The sequence below is a fragment of the Dasypus novemcinctus genome, chromosome 15, assembly GCF_030445035.2.
Source record: "Dasypus novemcinctus isolate mDasNov1 chromosome 15, mDasNov1.1.hap2, whole genome shotgun sequence".
NCBI lineage: Eukaryota > Metazoa > Chordata > Mammalia > Cingulata > Dasypodidae > Dasypus > Dasypus novemcinctus.
In genome coordinates this window covers 3,185,540-3,207,333 of record NC_080687.1, presented here as the reverse complement: position 1 = coordinate 3,207,333, position 21,794 = coordinate 3,185,540, and the positions used below count along the sequence as shown (strand labels likewise).

At 46.8% G+C, this 21,794-nt stretch overlaps 1 protein-coding gene across 1 annotated transcript; it reads left to right on the top strand.

Moving 5' to 3' along the window:
• The first annotated feature begins 1,583 nt into the window (after positions 1 to 1,583).
• Positions 1,584 to 13,836, top strand: RFXAP (regulatory factor X associated protein). The gene is made up of 3 exons (XM_004453309.5): positions 1,584 to 6,133; positions 10,326 to 10,433; positions 12,416 to 13,836. Exons 1-3 carry the CDS (start codon positions 5,750 to 5,752, stop codon positions 12,524 to 12,526), a joined length of 603 nt encoding a protein of 200 aa, XP_004453366.2. The 5' UTR covers positions 1,584 to 5,749; the 3' UTR covers positions 12,527 to 13,836.
• Positions 13,837 to 21,794: the final 7,958 nt, after the last annotated feature.

Below are 21,794 nucleotides of genomic sequence, written 5' to 3'. Positions count from 1 at the left end.
CAGCCAAGAGATAGCCACCAATTACTGGCTTGATCCACAAAGCACAGAGGTAATAATAGTGGCTTCTTAGAGTTATTTTGCTCAAGATAATTTAAAAAGACTAATGTATAAAGAAAAAAAAGGATAATGCTACAAAACAAACTAAAAACATCTTCATGATACCCTGAGATGACGACAGCAATGGTGAGCCAATATATAAACGTCATTTCCCAAATTCCAGGCATTTCCCAATCCATCATCCAAAGACATACTGGTACTGCTTAGCTGCTTGTCTCTGTCTTCTCTGCCGTTGACCCCCACCTAGTGAGCCACAGGATGAAGGGGTTTCCCATGCTTCACAGGAGCTTGTTGTATTGTATTGTTGTGTTGTATTGTATTGAGTTGTATTTAGACTGAACAGAGTCTTCAGTGGCCTAAAAACATTGATAGTATGGAATCAGTGTCCATTATTTTGGCTTGTGGAGTTCAAGACCCATTTCTGTTTTCGGACAGATTGCAGGAGATTGTCCTTCTCTTTGCTCTCCAGACAGGCATTACTTCAATGGCTTAATTCAAGCCCTGCTCAGTCTTCCAGAGTAATGATGATGGCTTCTTATACCCTTCACAAGTCATTATTTGCTTGTTCCTAGATTCCTGACAATTTCTGTAAGTGATCTTTAATTGCCTTCATCTAAAAGCATCCTCTAATGCTCAGATCTCCTGAGACTCTTCAGAGCATTCACTGCATTTCAGCCTTTTTTTGGTCACGTCTACCTCCAGGGGGGGCCCATTATTCAGAGTCAGGGGGTCCCACTCCTAGTTTCAATTTGTTTCAACTGTGTCTCCAATCCAATTGCATATTCTCAGTTTTCCTCTTGAAATCCTTGTATCCACCACAAACTGCTTATAAGTCATTGCAGAACTTTGTAAAAGATAACTTCTTCCTCCTTGGAGATAAAGTCCTCCTCTTATTAAAGTCCTCCAACATGTAAACAAGTGAAGACATCTGGTATCCTGTGATGTAGTTTCCACGCTTAGCAAGTGAGGACTCTGTAACGGCAATGAGGGGCCTGAAATATTTTATTATATATTTTTTTATAGTGGTAACATACCATTCATTATTTGCCATTTTAACTACTTTTAAGTGTACACTTCAGAAACAGTAATGTCATTTACAATGTTGTGCTACCATCACCACCATGATGGTTTGAAACTGTATGTAGACCAGAAAATCACGTTCTTAAAGTTAATCTAGGCCTGGGGGTGTGGTCCCATTGTTAAGTACGATGTTTTGGTGAATGTGACCCACCTCATTCAGGGTGCATCTTAATCCTCTTACTGGAGTCCTTTATAAATGGTATAAATACATAGAGAAGAGAAAGCCACAGAAGCAAGAAGCTGAAAGCAACGAAATCCAGAAAAGGAGGTAAAGACCAGCAGGTGCCGCAATGTGCCTTGCCATGTGTCAAAGGAGTCAAAGCACTGCCAAGTGCCTTGATTTGGACAATTTTCTCAGCCTTGAAACTAAGCCTGTAAGCTAACAGATTCCTGTATTAGTCAGCCAAAGGGGTGCTGATGCAAAATACCAGAAATCAGTTGGTTTTTATAAAGGGTATTTATTTGGGGTAGGAGCTTATAGATACCAGGCTATAAAGCATAAGTTGCTTCCCTCACCAAAGTCTATTTCCACATGTTGGAGCAAGATGGCTGCCAACGTCTGTCAGGGTTCAGGCTTCCTGGGTTCCTCTCTTCCCAGGTCTTGCTTCTCTCTGGGCTCAGGGTTCCTCTCTTCCAAGGGTCTGCTTCTCTTTCCTCTGTGTGCTTACTTCCCAGGGCTCCAGCTTAAGACTTCAGCATCAAACTCCAACATTGAAAAACCCAACATCAAAAACCCCCGACTCTGTCCTTTGCAATGCCTTTTATCTGTGAGTCCCCACCCACCGAGGGGTGGGGACTCAACACCCTACTGTTATGGGCCCAACGAAAGCCTTAACCATAATTTAATCACACCCAGGTACACACCAGTTTATAAACATAATCCAATATCTATTTTTGGAATTCATAACTATATCCAACTGCTACAATTCCCATAATTAAAAGCCAATCCATTTTATGGCATCTGCTTTGAACAGCTTTAGCAAACTAAAACAACCACCATCTATTACTAAAACTTTTTAAGCATGTAAAACATTCTGTACCCATTTCCCATGTTTCCATCCCCCTTTCCCCCATTCTCTACCCCTGGCATCTTCTAACCTACTATTTCTTGAATTTGTTTATTCTAGAAATTTCATAGAATTGAAATCATACAATATTTGTCCTTTTGTGCCTGGTTCAATTTTACTTAGCCTGTTTTCAAGGTTCATCCATGTTGTTGCAAGTGTCACAATTTCATCCTATTAGATTTAATACTTATTTTAAAAATACTCTATTGTGTGTATAAAACACATTTCATTACCCTTTCATCTGTCACGGACACTTGGCTTGTTCCACCTTCAACTACTGTGAATAATGCTGCCATGAACACTCATGTACACTTATCTTTTTGAGACCCTACTTTCAATTCTTTGGGGTATATACCTACAGTGGAATTGCCAGGTTATATGGTAATTGCTTAAATTTCTAAGGAATTATCCAACTGTTTTTCCAGAGCAGCTACAAGAGTTTGCATTCCCACAGGCAACGCACAAGGGTTCCAATTTCCCCACATTCTTGCCAACTCTTATTTTTTGTTTTTTAAATAATAGCCATCCTAGCTGATATGAAATGATATCTTATTGTAGCTTTTACTTGCATTTCCCTGATGACCAATGACAATCATCTTTTCATATGCTTATTGGTCATTTGTATATCTTCTTTGGAAAAATGCCAATGCAAGTTCTTTGTCCCTTTTAACTGAGTTGTCTTTTGTTGTTGAGTTACAGCAGCTCTTTTTATATTCTGGATATAAAATTATTAGATATATAATTTCCAAATAGTTCTCCCTTTCTGCAGGTTGTCTTTTCACTGCCTTGATACTGTATTTTGATGCACAAACTTTTTTTAAAATTTTTTTTGAGGTACCAGGGCTGGGGACTGAACCTGGGACTTCATATGCAGGAGGCCGGTGCTCAACAGCTGAGCCACTTTGGCTCTCCTGAGTTGCTCTCTTGTCTGTTTGCTTGCTGTTTTGCTTGTATGGTCATTGTTTTACTTGTTGTTTTGCTCAGTTTGTTTTCTTTAGTAGGCACCAGGACCTGAACCTGGGACCTCCCATGTGGAAGGCAGGCACTCAACCGCTTTAGCCACATCTGCTCCCCTAAATTTTTAGTTTTGATGAAGTCAATTTATCTATATATTCTTCTGTACCTTATGTTTTTGATATCATATCTAAGAGTCCACTGCCTAAACAAGATCCTACAGTTTTCTCTGCATTCTTCTAAGAGTTTTAGCTCTTATATTTAGGTTGCTAACCCATTTTATTTTTGTATATGGCTTGAGAAAGGGTTCTATTTCATTCTTTCTCATATGGATAGCCAGTTTTTGCAGCGCCATTTAGAAAAAAAACTATTCTTTCCCTACGTAGTGGACTTGCTACCTTTACAGAAAATCAATGTCCATAAATAATGTGGGTTTACTTCTTGAAACATTCAGTTCTATTCCACTAGTCTATCATTTCCAGTACCACTTTTGATTGTGGCTTTGTTTGCGTAAGTTTTGAAATTAGGACATGTAAGTCTCCCACCTATGTTCTTTTTCAAAATTGAGAACCACAGAACTCATTTATACTGTGATTTGACTTCTGGCCTTGCACTTGCTTTTTTTTTTTTTTAAGGGAAACAGGAAGGAGATGTGGCTCAAATGACAAGGCCTCCGCCTACTAAATGGGAGGACCCAGGTTCTACCCTGGGATCTCCTGGTGAAAAGGAAGAGAAAGTGTGCCAGTGAGGTGAGCCAGTCAGTGCCCATATGGTGAGCTGGTGCCCATGTGAGTGCCAGTGTGATGAGCCAAGTGCCCTTGTAAGTGCTCACAGGTGAGCCAGTGCCTGCACAAGTGATTCATGCAGCAAGACGATAATGCAAAAGAGAGACTAAGGGGAGAGTCAAAGCAAAGTGCGGCACAGACCAGGAACTGAGGTGGTGCAGTTGACAGGGAACCGCTCTCCACTTCAGAGGTCCCCAGGATCTAATCCCAGTAAATTCTAGAGGAGAAAGATGAGAAGACAAAGAAGGACAGATACAGAAGATCACACAGCGAATGCACACAGCAAAAAAAAGGGCAGGGTGGGGGAGGGGGATAAATAAATCTTAAAAAAAAAAAAGCCCAGTGAGTCAGCACAGTGCTTGGTAGGAATCTTCGTGAAAGCCAGGGCTACACAAGCGGGGAGAGTCTGCTAGCAATCTCTGAACCATAAACAGAAGTGGCTGTGAACCACATAATATATCTCACTACACCCAAAATAAAGATATTCCAGCTCACCTTCCCTCTAACCAGATCCCCAAATACCTAGGGTTTCCAACACAAGAAGGGATGTGGCAGAAAAGAAGCCAAAGAGGAATGAGACAGTGGTCTCCACCAATTAAGGTTAAATGAAATTCTTTTGCACACTTTACAAAACATACGACCATGTCAACACATTGCTCACCCCTCCTCGCCTTGGCCAAGGCTGTGAAAGTATAGGGCCCTGGACCGCAAGCTTGACTGATCCACCTCTGGTTACATGTACTGTTTCCAAGCAAGGCGGTAGTACTGAAGGCTGGCGCTAATACTGCCTCTCAAAGATGAAACACTATTTGAGTTTAAACATCCACGTAGGGGGCCTGGATTTGGAATTCTCTAAAGAATGGGCCGTTGTTCAATTATTGAAAACATGATTGCGTTGCGTCCTCCTCAACGGAACTCATCTTCACTAGTTCATTCTTCCTACTGGGAGAAGCTGGCGGGGCGGTGAGGCGGGAAGCTGGAGGCGGGGGAAGAGGCTGGAGAGGGGCAAGGGGCGGAGGACAGACCCTCTCGTGGAGGTGCTCGCACTCCGCGGGCTTCTTTCCGGCGTTCCGCGGCTGAAGAGCAGCTCCGACCCGCACAGCTCGGCCGCGTCGTCCTCACGGCGGCCTGAGGCCACACGTCACACGACCGCTCGACAACAGTCGCAACTTACAATGTGAAAGTCCTGGTCAAAAAGGCTCGGAAACGTTCTGGTAGGAGCAGGTTCCAGCGAAAAAAGCGTCGTCCCGCGGAGCGTTTCAAGTCGTCGCCCTCAGTAGGCACGAGGTCGCGGGAACCAGGGCCGCACAGGCGCAGTCGGGGCGACGATTCGCCGCTCAGCCCCGCCCTTCGAGAGCCGCCTCTCGTCGTCGCCCGCAGACGTATAGATGTTCTCGCGTGGGTTGCAGTCGCACAGGCGCAGTCGGCCCCGCCAAATCCCAGCTCAGCTCCGCCCCTCGGGAGCCGCCTCTCGTCGCCCTCTGACGTAGGACGTTCCGTGTGCGCTTCCTCTGCGCAGGCGCAGGTGGCGCCTCGCGTCCCAACAGCCCCGCCCTTCGGGGGGGGGGGACGCCTCTCGTCGCCCGAAGCCAAACAGATGCTCTCGCGTGAGTTGGCGACCGCGCGGGCGCGTCGGGGGCCTGTGTGCCGCCGGCGCCCTTCCTCTCGCGCTTCGGGTCCTCGGCGCGCAGGTGCCCGTTGAACCGTAAGCGCCGGAGTGCGGGTCGTGGGCCCCGCGCCCGTCACGGCAGCACGGAGGCGCAGGGGGCCGCCGAGGGGCCGGGCCCGCCGCTCGCCCTGCTCGTGATGAGGCCCTGCGAGGCCGCGGCGGGGGCCCCGTGCGACGGCGCGGGCGGCGAGGACGAGGCGGGCGAGGACGAGGCGGAGCCGCTGGACGGCTCGGACCCGCCGGGCGGCGAGGGCGCGGCCAGTGCGGAGGAGCTGGAGGACGAGGAGGCCCCGGCGAGCGGCGAAGGCGGCGCGGGCCGGCGGCGGGGCGGGGGCGGCGCGGCCAGCAAGACGTGCACCTACGAGGGCTGCCGCGAGACCACGAGCCAGGTGGCCAAGCAGCGCAAGCCGTGGATGTGCAAGAAGCACCGCAACAAGATGTACAAGGACAAGTACAAGAAGAAGAAGAGCGACCAGGCCCTGGGCGGCGGCGCGGCGGCGGCGGGCGGCCTCAAGCTGGAGGTGCGGCCCGGGGCGGGGAGGGAGGCCCGGCGGCACGCGGGCCCGGTGACGGCGCACCTGCCGTGTGAGCGCTGGGGGGACACGTAGCGGGTGAGGGCGGTGTGGTCGCCCAGGGGCAGCCGAGAGGCTTCCCTTCGGTGGAACTGGGGCTTTGGAGAAGGCCATCGCTTCCTGTTTTCAGCATTCTCTCCGTTCTCAACACCCCAATCCTGTTACCCTGCTCTCACTACTGCTTGTTTTTTCAGTGTCCTTAGAGGGAAAAATTGAATGGTAACAGGTTATTTTGGATTGTTTGATTTAAGCTGTGCTGAAAGCGAAAGCAGCCCTTGCCTTGCTGCCTTTGTGGCCTTTCACATGCTCAGACTGTCTGCTCTTCAGCTTCATCTGTGACGTAGGACGCGCCTATGTCATGGTGATGCAGTGAAAGAAGTGAGATAAGCCATCGTGAATGCTTGCCAGTGTCCAGTGGGTATAAAATTAAACCTTTGCGTTGTTATCCTCGTTATTGGCAGTGTATTTTGAGGTTGTTACACATCAGCAGATAGTTCATGCTCTGTCTGAAAAAAGCTGTAATCCCTCTGCAGAGAGAAACTGTTGAATTTTGTTAAAAGTGATCCAGAAAATCATTTTTAGAACTGAAAGGTGTCCAAGGATATGTTCTAAAGTTTTTAAACTTAGTTTCAAGTTGAACTTGAGCAGCTGCCCCATTGCTAAAATTTTAAATTTTGGAATTGCTTACAAATTCCAAATATTCCTAAAACCTATGGATCACCAACATCTCATACTTAATTCACACTGGTTAAGGTGATGAGTTACTTCTTATTCTCTTTTATTTCATTGAATGTGGATCTGTTTGGGGTAAAGGACTCATTTGAGAATCTGATGAAACCTGTTGAATTCTTTTCTTGGAAGAATGCATGCAGGAATGTGTGTGTAAATTTGCATACTAATTCATGATACTCAGAACCTCTGTAGGTCTTAAATGAAAATCCTTCTCTGCCCATATAACAGAAAATATCTTTGGTGCATCTCACACTGGAGCATGCCTCCTCTCAAACCTTGAGTTTTCCTGTTTCTCAATAAACCCTTTACTTGCCTGCTTAAAATAATAATAATAATTTTTTTACTAAATCTTGGCTTACAAGCAATTATAGAAATAAGCATCTCACTTAAAAGAGAAAGAAAGTTAGTAAAGATGATCAAGCGTGTCCCTCTGTGTTCTGAAGGTACCCATTTCATGTCTGAATTCTGTTCAGAGAGAGAAGGTAGTACTTCTGTTCAAGCAGGAAGTATTTTAATTATGACTACTTTAGGAAAATGTGTAAAAGGCAAATAGACAATGAATTACTTTCTCGCCCCCCCCAAGTGCCATAATAATTTTCCTAATTTAGGGAAGTGGATGTGGCTCAACCAACAGAGCATCCGCCTACCATATAAGAGGTCCAAGATTCAAACCCAGAGCCTCCTGGCCTATGTGGTGAGCTGGCCCACACGCACATAGCCACGTGCAAGGAGTGCTATGACACCCAGGGGTGTCTCCTGCATGTGGGAGCCCCACGTGCAAGGAGTGTGCCCTGCAAGGAGAGCTGTCCTACACGAAAAAAGTGCAGCCTGCCCAGGAGTAGCGCCGCACACATGGAGAGCTGACACAGCAAGATGACACAACAAAAAGAGATACAGATTCCCAGTGCCGCCGAGAATTTTTCTAATTTTAAATATCTGTATGATTTTTCTAAGGAAGAGAATCAATTGTATAAGCAACAAATAATAGCTTCCTGTATCATTTGTCTTATATCGTGGGGTGTTTTGCCGTTTTCTGAGGCGGTTACACAGAGCTGTAAGTCTTTATCTTTGTTGAATTGATCATAAATGACTAGTAGTGCCAGTTTGGATATAATAAGGTCCAGATATATAGTACTACTTTAGTAATTTGGGGGGTTGGATCATGTAGTCTGAGATGTTCTAGGAGGCTTTGCAGAGGATATATAACTCAGCGTAAGCCAGAAAGAATGGTCAAGAGTTTAATCAGCTGAGTTTCTAACATGCCAGTCAGTGTGATAAACTAAATGGATGCTCACAGCCTTTCAGCAATGAGATAGGTCCTATAGTTTACATATGTAGAAACCAGGGCACAGAGAGGCCAACTAGCTTGGCCTAGTGTCTATAGTAGCAAGGACTCAAACCCAAGAAATCTGATTCTGGAACCTTCTGTCTTTATCCCACACTATTCTGCTTCTCTAGAATTCTGGTAAGTAAAAGGAAAGAGAAGAACATCTCAGTAAAGAAAGAAGAAATAGGGATGCAGAATATAGGTTTGGGAAGATAGCAATTGGACTGTTCTAGCTAAAGTGGAATCTTTGTGTGGAAAATTCATGAATGATAAATTTGGAAAGATAAGTTGAAGCCAATATTTGCATGATAATGAGTTTGGGTTTGGAGTCTTTAAGGGAGGGCTCCTAATTAGGGAGTAATGAGATCCCGTGTTTTGGGAGTCCTTGTCTGATGGGATGGATTAAAGTAGAGGGGAGCTATGAATTTAGACTCCTTAGGAGAGTCTCATGGCAAGACTGGTAGGTGCCAGGGTGTGAGCAGTAGATTAGAAATTAAAGTACCTAAAATCTATGTTTCTTACATAGATCATGTTAAATAAGGAATAAGTATATAATATTTAGTCTCTGTGTCTAGGAACTGTGCTATATGCAGGACAGGTAAAGGAAGTAGGGATAAAAGAATTGACTTGTGCAGGTTGTGATAATTATCATGAAATATCTAAAAGGCTGTTACTTGGAAGAAGCAGATTTATTTCACACAGTTCTGAAAGAACTTAGGACTCCTAGGTGAAAATTATCAGGATATATTAATATATTTCAGCTCAAGTTCCTGAGGTGTCAGAGCTATTCACAACCAAAAAGGAATGCCTCCAAAGTTGATCAGTCCCCAGGACAAAATTTCAAAAGATTTTGAAAAGGAATTTTAACATTTGTAGAATATTTGACTGGATCAGTCAAGGTCAGTCACTCAAGGTCATTTCAACTACAGGCTTCTAAGACTTTGGAAATTAACCTCCTGAGTTTATGTGGTGATTTGCCCAGGGTCCTAAGGGTTGCGAGCACTTGGCCAGCAAGTCAGCTTCTGCATTCCATTTATTTGTGCAGGTGAAAATGAAACTGTCCCATCAGGAAGGTTAACCCTGTTGGGGGGAGGGGAGAAAGAAATAACTCCCATTTTCTCTGGGTATTAGAATCCTCTTCTTACAATTTTTTACATAGTGGGGCCTACACTATTTAGGGCGGGACGTGCTTTTCAGCATCGTGTTGGTAGCCTTGTGCCGAGGGCGGTATGGGGTGTTCTCATAGCTCAGAGGGAGCAGAGAGGCCAAGAGCAGGGGAAAAGCAGCGTAGGTAATACCCTAAGTGAAAAACAAGGCGAAGAGCGTAAACTCAGACAAGTCATTGCTTCCTGGTAAAACATCTATAATTAAAGTATTTATTATTTCTGTCAGGTAACAGGATATATATACCTCCTAGTAAGCGCTGTTGATCCTGTTAGGTGAATATTTCTCCGGGGAATGATGTCACTTAGGGCCTACCATACTTATCTGTCTATACTATTAGTGGATTATTTTTAACAGTGATTTCCAGGCTGTTATTTACTACAGAGCTAGTTTGTCTTTTTTCTCCTGGTGACATCCAAATGTTGGAAGCTTTGTCTGTCAATTGTTCTTTTAAACCATACTTTAATCCCCATCCCCCATTTTTTTTTTCTGTTTATTGGGCAAAAATATGAATTCTTGTCTCAGCAGTCCATTGTCACTGAGTTGATGAAGTCCACCCATAGGCTGTCAGACTCAACTTTACGGGAGGGAAATGTCCAGATTCCACTTGGCATTTTTGTAATATTGAAAGTAGCTCACAGGTAACTCTTCTTTTCTGCCCCCCCCCTTATCCTTGCGGGTCTTCAAACTGAAGCGCCCAGCTTGGAAATCCTGTACTGATGCTCACAGAGCAGAAGAGGGAGGGAAGGAGTTGTATAAAATTTAACTGCCAGTACCTTCCCTCTGATGAAGTCCCACCAGGAAAGGGCAAGAAAAAAGAGGAGAAGCAGAAGCCAGTGCCCTCCGTCCTGGAGATGCCTGTAATGTGGGGTCCTTCTGCCACCACTAACCCACCTACATGTCTCTCACTTACCCCAGGAGAGTGCAGACAGCATCCTCGCCATCGTGAAGCAGAGAACCGGCTCTTTCGGCGATCGCCCTGCAAGACCTACTCTTCTAGAGCAAGTGCTGAATCAGAAGAGACTGGTAAGTACATACTTGTAAAGTACTTATAAATCTGTTAACAAGAGTTTTTTTCCTACAAATGGAAGAAGTATTAAGTTTGGGACTTGAAAACATTTTATACTGGTCTTTAAAATTGAATCGTGCCTCTTTGCCAGTAAACACTGGAATCCCAGTGCCCTTCCAAGACTAGGTGAACAAAAATCCAATTTCTTCATGGATGAAACTTTGCATAACTGAACAACATGAGATTTTAAAACAGATTCTCCATGAACTGAATTCTGTGGTTTACTAAATAATGCTTTCATAGTATTGGGTTATATTTAGATAAATATTGAATAAAGGTCCCTTATAAATTTGATAGCAGACATCAGAATTCATTCAGGAAAGGAGAGACTTCCATGAATACTAAAATAATCGCATAATAATTTGAGGGAAAAAAATAATTCATCACATCACACTAATACATCAGAATAAATTCTGCTAAACTAAAGAGTTTTAAAACTTGTCCAAGAAAAAGAGAGAGAGAATTGGAGCTTTATCTCAAAAAAATGTGGAACAAGAACTTTGCAGCTCAGGAAAGCAGATGTGACTCAAGTGATTGAGCTCCCACCTACCACACAGGCAGTCCCGGGTTCAGTTCCCAGTGCCTCCTGGAGAAAATAAGCAAGACAGAGTGCTGGTGTGACAGGCAGGCGTGGCAAACTGATGTCATGAGATGAACCAATAAGGAGACACAGAGGAAACAATGAAACTATGCAAAAGTGATTAGTTTGTCAAAAATAAGAATGCAAAATAAAATGGAAATATTTGCCACAAATATAAAAAACTGGTAACTATGGTTGATATTTTTATTACATAAAACATTCCATATAAATTAATGAAGGAAAAGATTTTTACCTCAGTACATCACAGGAGCTATAAACATATTCCTATGAAATGATAAGAAAAGGTATTCAGTTATCAGTAACAACACGTGAAAATGGTTTAAGCGGTTTGCACAGCCATGAGGGTTGGGGGAAATGGGCACGCTCCTTTTGCAGATGACACACTATCTTGGTGTGGCCCTTTTTAAAGCAGTTCTGCAGTGGGCGTTAGGAGCCTTTAGGGTGGTCATCCTCCGACGGAGAAGCCACAGGTGATGACACGAAAATAAGTCCTCATATGGCTGAGCTGGGGGTAAGGATGTTCCCTTGCACGATAAGGAGCAAAGTAGTTGAATCAACCTAAATGCCCAACATCTCTTTGCAGTTAAGTAGACTGTTTTACATTTACTTAATAGAACTTGGGGCAGCCTTTAAAAACTATATTTGAAAAAAACTAATAAAATAGAAAATGTGCTATGTTATAATGCTAAATTTAAAAATCAGTATTTACTAGTATTTTTCCTTTATTTAGTCCATCTTTTTCAATTTATTGGGTCAAAGATTTTTTTCCCCTCATCAATTTATATAGACATTTTATGTACTAAAAAGTATTAACTGTAGTCTGTTTTATGATTAAAACTATTTTAAAATGTACAAATTTATTTACAGCAGCTGTATTTTTTCTTTTCTGGAGTTTGGTAATGTGCTAATAGTACTTTATATATCACACACATATATACGTGTGTGTTTATATATACATAAATGGTCCCTTTTCTCTTTTTTCTTTTTTCTAAATTTCTATAATCCTGGGCCAGTGCTATTCTTGGCTATTTGCTCTTGTATTTCAGAGAGAGTGTGTGTGTATCTGTAATGTGTGCTGGCCTATTGTGTAAAGCATTTTCCTTTGTGCAGAATCACCGATAACATCATTTCACCCAATGTTTTTAGGTTTTAGTATTTTGGTCTGTCCTGTCCAATGTAATCGTAATTACCAGGTGCAAAGGTGAATTCTGTGCGGGCGTGTTTCTTTCTGTAAGTGTACTGTGCTCTGTGTGAGGACACTTCAGAGCACTTCCACGACCCCTGTGCAACCTAATCACAGAAGTAAACACCTGCTCTTGTTTCTGTTTTCTCTTTAAGTCCTTGCTACGAAGTCCTGAAGTGGTGCAGTTTTTACAGAAACAGCAACAGCTATTGAACCAGCAAGTTCTGGAGCAAAGACAGCAGCAGTTTCCAGGAGCTCCCCTGTGAGGGGCTCCCCAAGAACGTCGGCGTGTGTCTTACCTTACTGTAGTAGATGAGCCTATTTTTGTACTAAAGATAAATGGGGTAAGATGCCAATAGAACATAGTCATTTTCCTGTAAATGTATGTGTGCATTTGGGGATAAGTAAGTATTGCACTTTGTGCGTTAAGCATTTCACATCACCATGCGTTTAAAGAAATTGGCTTATCTTTCCAAAATGACATCTAGTTACAATGGTTTTTTAACAAAATGTTCCCCTTCAGTCATCGTTACTGAAGATAATGAAGCAGTTACTTTCTGTGGAAGTCATGAAGTTAATAGATACTAATCTTAAATCATCTGATTCGGTAGTTCTCGTCAAGGGGCAGTTGGAAATGTCTGGGCATGTTTTTTGATTGTCTCGGTGACCTTGACGACTGCTGGATTCTAGTGGGTGGGCCATCGACGGTGTCCGGGATAGTCGGGACAGCTCAGGGCCACCCGCGCTGGAGAGCACTGGCAGCTGCCTGTTGCAGTGGTGTGGAGCTGGGGCACCTAGACCTGGTTACAGTAACAACTTTTTCTTTGCAGTTAAGACTGGAGCTGTGGAGAGGTAAGCATATTTTCTATCTAAGGGAAGTGATCATTGTTAAATCTGTGAAATTAGGATTTGCTGGTAAAACTTAACAAGGATTAAGTCAGTGCACTGGAGTGAACACATCACCTAAAATTGAACCCTCTACTTCATGCTACTCACTAGTCTTTATTTCTCTTAAAGTAGACTCTCTTCTTTGCTGAATTTGTGAACAGTATAGATGTGCCTCAGTTATCCCTCCAATGCCAGATCAAAATTGTTTTTCTTAAAGTCATTTCCTTTTCAGAAAGAGATCCTGAAAATAAGGACAACACTTCAGCATTTTGTCAGTATTTTTCAGACTTGAGAAATTTTAAGACTGTGCTCTTCCTAAGTAACGTTCAAAGAATGATGGATGATCTAGAGAGATATGGTACCTTTTTCCTGTATTTTCTTCTAGGAAAACTTTAAAAAGGCAAATCTACCAATAAGCATAACACATAAATGTTAGGAGAGTAGTTCCAATATTAGATAATAAGCATTTGTGTCTTGAGTTTAACTATGCAGATACTTAAAAATTTGTTAGTTTCTTATAAATGGTTTTTAAGCCCTGAGTGTATTTATCAAGTTAAACTTCAGTGTGTCTGTTCGAAGAATTTACTTAAAGAAAGAATGTTCTTGTTCATTTTTTATGTGTGTTTTGAATGTCTGTGCAAAAACACTTTTACCCAAATTAATCATTAAAGTCCATTTGTTCACCCTTTGAGTTGCCTAATTCACTTACTCTTGTCTTCAGTTGCTTTCCTGCTCGAGGCCGTTCATTTACATTTGTTGTTAGTTTGTTCTCTTCCCATGTTGGCAGCATTTTGACCAAAGTTTATTGACTCCTTAGAGCTTTATACCTCTTTCTAGCCAGGGGCTGTCACCTTGTGCTTCTCGGAATGGCTGCAAGAGGACTGGGAAGGGAGCGCCAGCAGTGGGCGCTGAAGAAGAGAAGGGACTGAGTTACAGGTTCAGAAGAACTGGGTGAGGACTGTGGTTGCTGCACACTAGGGCGGGTAGCAGAGAGGCTCGGGGTCTTTTCCCAGGACACTAGACTGGTGCAGCTGACCCCGGGGACTTGGCCCGGAGGAAGAGCGCAGTTCTCCGCAGAACTGAACTACTCTCTGCCTTAGTCCTTTTTTTTTAATTTTTAAGACTGTCAATAAAATAATAAGGTCCTTGTTTATTTTGGGTAGATTTATTGCAGCGAGCCCAATTTTTCATCCCTCCACATAGTCCTGACTTTTCAGTGTAACTTTGCGGCAACTCTCGCCAGGAGGTTGTTTTTCTACCTACTCCTTAGATCTGGACGGGCCTTGTGGCTCGTTCGGGCGGGTAGAATGCTGGGAGGTAAGGTGCCAGTTCTGGGTAGACTGAGGTTCTGAACGCTTCGCTGGTTCTCTCGGAACGCTGCCCATCTACGCGATGGAGTGGGCCTGGGCTGCTGCTGACGAGCCGCCAGCACACAGCAGGGCACGGGAGCCAGCTGCGCTAGGCCACTGCCCCTTGCCAGCCTCCCGCTGCCGGCTGGAGTGTGGCCCCAGCTCGTGAGCAGCACGGGGCGGTCAGCCGCACCTGGTGAGGTGGTGCTGCGTGGCGCGTCACCAGGAGACTGAGGCTGAAGCAGCCACTGGCTGCTGCTTCTCCAGCTCAGGTGCGGCTGGGCTCGGGCGCTGCGCGTGCTCGGGCCAGCGTGGGCTGCGCTCAGTCATCGGAAAGGCCCACCCAGCCGGCTGGGGGCTGGGCTGGGGCAGCTGACCCAAGTGCCCCTGTGTGCTCCTGGTTTCCAAGAGGGCACATCCCAGGAGCAAGTGTTTCAAGAGGCAGAAGCTGCCAGCCAGGCGGAGGCGACACCGGGAATGGGGCAGCACCACTCGGGCTGTATTCTGCTAGAGCAGGCACAGCCTGCCGGGTGGAAGGGGCGGGACCGCGAGCTCCATTCCTCGGGTCACGAGCAGAGGAGCCGCCGCCTGCCACACCTCGCCTGGAAGCATCTGCACAGTGACTTAAAGTCACGGTGCTGTGTACAGTGTCCACCGTTAGCGTGAATCGTTCCACCTTGGAAGTTGATGTTCTAGAACATGGTTTAAACTCCACAAATTCAAGTAACGAGAACAAGGGTAAGGTTTAGGCTACAGGTGAGGTGGAGGCAAGCGAGGTTTGGAAAGGATGAATCCAGGAGTTCGTTAGGGAGGTGTGAAGGCCCGGGGGCACGAAACAGCTGTGGAGTTTGGGACTGCACTGAAGGCTGGGAACTGGCTAGGGAGGAGAGCCACTCAGGTGCTAGGTGTAAGCTTCCAGCCACTTCAGCGGAAGCAGAACACTAGTCCTTGGTGACTCTGCTACGCGCGCTGCATTTAGTGTGCAGTGTGGTCACAGCAGTCCTCAGGGGAGGGTATCTCACTTGGCATGTGAAGGAACACGGTACCCTCTTGGTCATAACCACCTGCAACTTAAGTGTCTTGCTATAAGAAGCTTAAATTTTTGTGTGTGCATAAAATTCTCTTGGGGAGCTTGTTTAAAAATATAGATTCCTGGAGAGCAGAGGTAGGTCGGTGGTAGAGTGCCTGCTTTCCACATATGAGGTTCCCAGATCAATCACCAGGATCTAAAAAAAAAGCACCCTGAGCGCAGCCCAGGCCTACGAATGAGAACGTAAGGACTGTGTTGTGACCCGGGATCTCACCTTCAGGAAGTTCCCTGAAAGGAGTCTCGGCCTCCAGCCACTGCAAAGCCTGCTCTCGGCCAGTGGCAGGCGGCACAAAACATGGTAACGGGCAGCCTCTCGGGTGGACACACTGTCTAGTAGGACACGGGTGCACCGTACACACTGGTCTGGGTGCCGTCAGTGTGATAGAGGATGTGGGTGCACCGTACACACCAGTCCACACGCCATCGCTGTCCTACAGGGTGTGGGCGCACCGCACACGCCAGTCCATACGTTACCCTGTTATAAAGCATGGTGCACCACACACGCCAGTCCATACACTTACCACTTTCTTATAGGACATGGGTGTACCATACACACCAGTCTACACTATCACTGTCTTATCACACATGGGCACATTGTGCATACCAGTCAGTACACTATCAGTCCTTTTTTTTTAAAGATTTACTTTATTTCTTTCTCCTCCCCCTCCCCCCGGCCCCAGTTATCTGCTGTGTCCATTCGCTGTGTGTTCTGTGGCCGCTTGCATTCTTGGTGGCACCGGAAATCTGTCTTACTCTTCTGTTGCATCATCTTGCTGTGTCAGCTGTGTGTGTGTGTGGCCCCACTCACGCTGGGCGGTTCTCCTTACAGGGTGCACTCCTTGCGCGGGGAGTCCGGGGACACCCCTGTGTGGCACTGCACTCCTTGCACGCATCAGCACTGCGCATGGGCCAGCTCCCCGGGTCAGGAGGCCTGGGGTTTGAACCGCGGACCTCCCATGTGGTAGACGGACGCCCTAACCACTGGGCCAAGTCCGCCTCCCTATTGCTGTCTTCTAAGATGTGCAGGTTACGCCCCCGTAGGTACGGTGCCTTTTCGGGCAGCAGGGCGGTGCTACAGCCTCTGCGCCGCTCCCATGGCTCCAACTCCTTCCTTCTCAGATGGCTGCAGGGCCCTCGTGATGTGGCTGCGTTGCCACTCAGCCAATCCTTCCCCTGCTCGCCCTGTGCCCCGATGTTCCAGCACGTTCTGGCAGATCCGTGGCTGTCTTAGTTTACCACAGGGCTGCTGGCACGTCCTGAAGTGGCTCGGCTTGTTAATGAGGTCAGGCCTTGGAGCTCGAGGCCATGGAATGTCCACATGGAGCTCCGTCAGCGATGCTTCCCCCCAGAGTCGGCTCTGGCGGTCCTGGGTCTTGCCACGTGGCCTCCGCCTGGCAGGGCTCGTTTCCCCCAGCCTTGAGCTGCTCCCTGGGCCCAGCCTCTTGGGGGCTTCATCCTTAAGCTCTGGCTGCTGGGGGTCCTCAAGTCCTCCCACGTGGCAAAGGCAAAAACGGCGGCTGCCTTTCTCTGAGTCTCTGTGTCTCCGTTTATTTTATAGCAGCTCTGGCAAGAGCGTGGAGACCTGACCTGGTCTCGCCTCCCTCACATAGTCCAGTCGTAGGGCCATGCCCGCAGGAACAGGTTAGTCCAAGAACATCTTTCTCTTTTTGGAATTCATAAAAGAACTTCAAATTGTCACAAATGGCCGGGAGAAATTCTCAGAAATGAGACGTCTGGGTGGGTGGGTAAATATTTGGTTTTTAGTAGGTGTTGCTATATTCCTTCCCTCCCCCCCACCCCCCCCCACCCGCCCAAAAAAAAAACAGGTGGTGACACTTCACCAGCAATGAGGGAGAAGGTGGTTTCCCCACACCTCTGCTGGCAGCCGGAGGGTCTGCTCTTATCAGCGTGCACCCTTCTGATGGGTGAATTCTGACGGTCCTTGATCTTTACCAGCGTCTCCTGAGCACCTTTTCACACGGTGCTGGCTGCCGAGAGCTGCTTCTCTGTGAAATTCCTAGTTCTGTCTTTTGGCCATTTTCCCATCTACTCAGCGTGTAAATGCCTGTGACTGTCAGGAAAAACAGCACTGTCTTTTTGACCCATTTTTCCCAATTCTGAAATGTCCTTTTACTATGTTTATCATACACGCTTTTAAATGTTGTATATTCCAACATCTGACATTTCTTTGATAGTTTCTGGGTTTCCAGTCTTGATTTTAAAAGTCTCAATTTGGGGTCTTTCAAATGACTGCTGATTCTTTTTCTAGAATTATAAAATATAATTGGCACATATATTATTTAATAATCCGATGCTCATTTCATTTCTGTAACTTCTTGACAAGGCAATTTCAGTATTTTTTATCATTCTTATTTCCATCAGTTTTAAACTTTCTTTAGCCAGGTAAATGCATTTAAAAATCATGCCAGTGATTACACACTTTGGATTGATGGTATGGTATGTGAATATATCTCAGTAAAACTGCTTAATAAATTTTTAAAATGTCATGATAATAGGTGCAATTGAACCATAGATAAACCTGTGTTCAGGTAGCAATTTATTTGGAAATGGGCTGAACTGTCATTTTAGCACACTTGCCTAACCAGAGAAAAAAAATCTGATTAAATACTCTTGCTTTTATTGAGCTGAAAGTTGACAAGTGAAGTGGTTTTTAAACATTTTACTGAAAATGTCTGACATGTTTAGAAATTAGGTGACTTGCTCTCACCTTGCAATCAGGAGATGGGCTACTTCCCCTTGTATCCTGCAGCGGTGTTTCTCCACCTCCAAATAGGCTGGCATTGTTGTCAAACATTGGAGATTAACTTTTTTGTTGTTTACTGCAGCAAAAAAAGTCTTTCCCCATCCGGCTTTCCCCAGGAACGCAGAGGAGCCCCCGCCCTTTAGGGACGTTTCCAGGGAGACAGAGGCGGGGAGCGCCGCTTGCGTCCCCTCCGAATGACCCCTTTTAGTGTCGCCGTCCCCTCCGAATGACCCCTCGTAGTGTTGCTTTCCCCGCGCTGGAGACGGGTCAGCACAGTGAGGGTGTGTGCTTTGTCCTGGGAACTGAGGAGGAGGCAGCAGGTGACCCGGTCGCACCCCGTACCCCACCTCTGCGGTCGCTGATCCCGCGGGCGGCCGCCACTCGCCCCGGGCACGCTGCGTCCCGCCTGGGGCTGGGCTCGAGGGCCCCCGGGGAACGGCGTGGCTGGGGAAGGTGTCCCGGGAGAAGCACCTGCTGGCCTTGGCGGGAAGCCCCTGCGCAGCTCCCACCCGCGGGCCACGCCGCGTGGTCTCCCCGACCGCCCTTCCCGCTGGCGCCCGGCTCCCGGCGGCCGCGGCCCGCAGCTTCTCTCTCTTGGTCGCCCTTCAGCGCCAACGAGCGCGCTCCAAGGCCGCCTCTGCTCGCAGGTCCCGGACACCTGCTCCTTCCCTGGGCGCGAGGCCCACCCGCAAAGTCCTTTCCCGAAGGCTCCCCGCTCGGCCAGCACCACAGGGCAGGGCCGAGCGCAGGGCCAGCAGGTGCCCCCCGCGAGGGGCGCCCTGGGTGCGGCCGTCCTGGGGGCCTGGCGGGGCCCCCACGCCGGCCCGGCCTGCGAGCAGGACTTGGGGAGCCCTGGCCATGGCCAGAGCCGGCCCCGCCTGCTCCACGGCCTCCGCGAGCTGAGGCCTGTCCACACTTCTTAATGGTTGGGGAAAAATCAAAAGGGAAATATTCTGTGATGTGCAAAAATTACCTGAAATCCACCTCTCAGGGCCCAAGAGCTTTCCCGGAGCCCAGCCCCGGCCTCCGCTTGGGCGCTTCCCCTGCTGCGCCTGCACGGCCAGAGCCCCGGCCCGCAGAGCCCAGGGCCGCCCCGGGGCCCGCAGGGCCCGCCCTCGGCGCTCTCCAGGCGCCGCCTCCCACTCGAGGCTTCGTCCCAGGAGCGGGGCTCTGCTGCCTCCCGTTGCACACCGCTGTCCACGCCGCCACGTGGCCGCAGGGTGCTGCGTCCAGAGCGACCGCCACAGCCCCCAGGCCAGTAGGTGGAATTCTTGGCTTACTCGATGGCCGATGTCTGTGAGAAGGACCCCAGGTCGAGGGCAATGGGGCCCAGTGAAGGGCCTTCACACGACGCGCGCAGACCATGGTTCTCACCAGGGACCCAGACAAACCAGCCGGGTCCCAGCCCCAAGGAGGGCCACGGACTAATTCCGGGAACTTGAACATCAGCTCATGTGGCAAAAGCGCTCTGTGTCACACCCTGCGGTTAGACTGAGGACGTGCAGATGGGGGGTGGCCCTAGATGCTCCTACAAGAGGGTGGCAGAGGGAAATCCACATGGAAGCAAGACTTTGGAGTGATGGGGAGGAGGGCCAGGAGCAAGGAATGCAGGCAGTGACCACAGCTGGAAGAGAAGGACGGATGCTCCCTGGACTCCAGAAGCTTCCAGCCTGCCCAAACCGGGACTGCAGGCCAGGCCTCGAGCACCTGACGAGAACACGACGTGTGCCACTTTAAAGCACAAAGGCTGCGGCCATGGCTTACAGCACCAGTAGGAGACGCACCTCTTCCAGGGGGGTGAAACGAAGCAAGCACTGCCTGAGACCCTTGCTCTTCTTATTTAAAAGGGAAACGTAGCTAATATAAGCAGTCGACTAGATTGTATGCTATAATTTGGAATTAAATGTCAGGGCCGTGATAGATAACCCGTTCAATCTAAAGAGCATGTCCTCCAAGGGAGTGCCCTCCACTCCTTACCCAAAGCTTTGCAACCCCCAACCAAAGTCTTAGCTGCAAAGCTGACACGCAGCACAGCGATTTGGAGCCTTAAACTCCCAAGTGTGAGTCGATGTTTTCCGGGGCAATCCGTAGCGTACCGGGGCGATCATGACTCGAGCTCCAAGGAGATCCCATCATGGTGGCAACACTGGCTTTTGAACGGACTAGCAGCGAAGCTCCTTGACATTGAAGGGTCTGGCTGGTGGAGATACCTGCACGGAGCACACAAAACCGTCCTCAAGCTCCTGCCTTGTTCCTCTGCCTCCAGCGGCACCACTGTACCTCTCGCCTTCGTGTGTCATCTGCATGACGCAATGCTAACGGGTCCTTCTGTTTCAGCCCAAGCTGACGTTAACTCCTCTAGCCCTTCGCAACGAAACTTTATATTTCCCTTTTATGCCAGGGTAGGAGAAACAAATATCAGCTTTCCCAACTTTTGTTTGCAAACCCCGTTCATTGTTCTGTCCTTACCAACTCCCTTCAACGAAAAATGTAATCAATTCAACATTTTCTCATCGTGTATGAAGAATAAGTGGTGTTAAGTGAAAAATCTTTTCGTGTACACCAGCATGATTTAAACATTGCACTATAACTCACTTTAATATACTTTCAAATATTTATAATATTAGGACAAATTTCAAAACTTCAAACTCACTTAATGGTGGGCTATATTTAATTTGTTTAAAAACAATAATGTCAGGAACAGCAGAATTTGTTAACAAATAAATTGTAAAGTGGCATTGCCATGTTTAGCCTGAAGACTGAATGCACAAGAAAATACAGATTAAACTGTGTTACGGCATCAAAATAGACAAAATGCTTTTACAACATGGTGTTTGCAATTTTTGAAATTGTATTCAAACATCAGTGCATTGTTTTTATGATCTTCAGGGCTTTTTCCTCTTCTATATGATGGGATTAGAGAGAAATTAGCCTGCAGCTTGCAAACTACTTGGGAGCTCAGTCCCAAGTAACACATTGCAGGTGCAAATTAGTCTTTTGCTTAGCCAAGCTGAATCGACTTATCATTGTATTTTCTCCACTGAACATCAGTTTCAATAGATTATACTAGAGTAATCCTCAGGCATTACCAAAAATTCTCATCAGAGACAAATAAGGAAACCATTGATGATCACTCAGTGATAAAATATGAGAACTGTTTTTTATCCTCCTTGTCAACTGGTTTTGCAAATCAGAACTCCTTATGCTTCTTGCCTGTGGCAGTTAAAAGCTTTTATGGACCCAAGAAAATCCTGTTCTTAAATCTAATCCACTGTTTGTACAAGTAAACCCACTGTGGCTGGGACCTTTTGCTTAAACTATTCCAGTTTGAGTAGACTGCGTGACCCAGGGCTTACTGGAGCCATTTATAAACAGAGGAATAAAAAGCTGGAGACACAGTAAAAAGCTGGAGGCAGAGGAACCCAGGAGGAGGAGGCTGCAGG

Bases quoted from the DNA above. Each gene is read 5' to 3' on its own strand.
- RFXAP (XM_004453309.5), top strand. From the start codon at position 5,750: ATGAGGCCCTGCGAGGCCGCGGCGGGGGCCCCGTGCGACGGCGCGGGC. The intron at 6,134-10,325 runs GTGCGGCCCGGG...CACTTACCCCAG, and splicing joins CGGGCGGCCTCAAGCTGGAG to GAGAGTGCAGACAGCATCCT. The intron at 10,434-12,415 runs GTAAGTACATAC...TTTCTCTTTAAG, and splicing joins TGCTGAATCAGAAGAGACTG to TCCTTGCTACGAAGTCCTGA.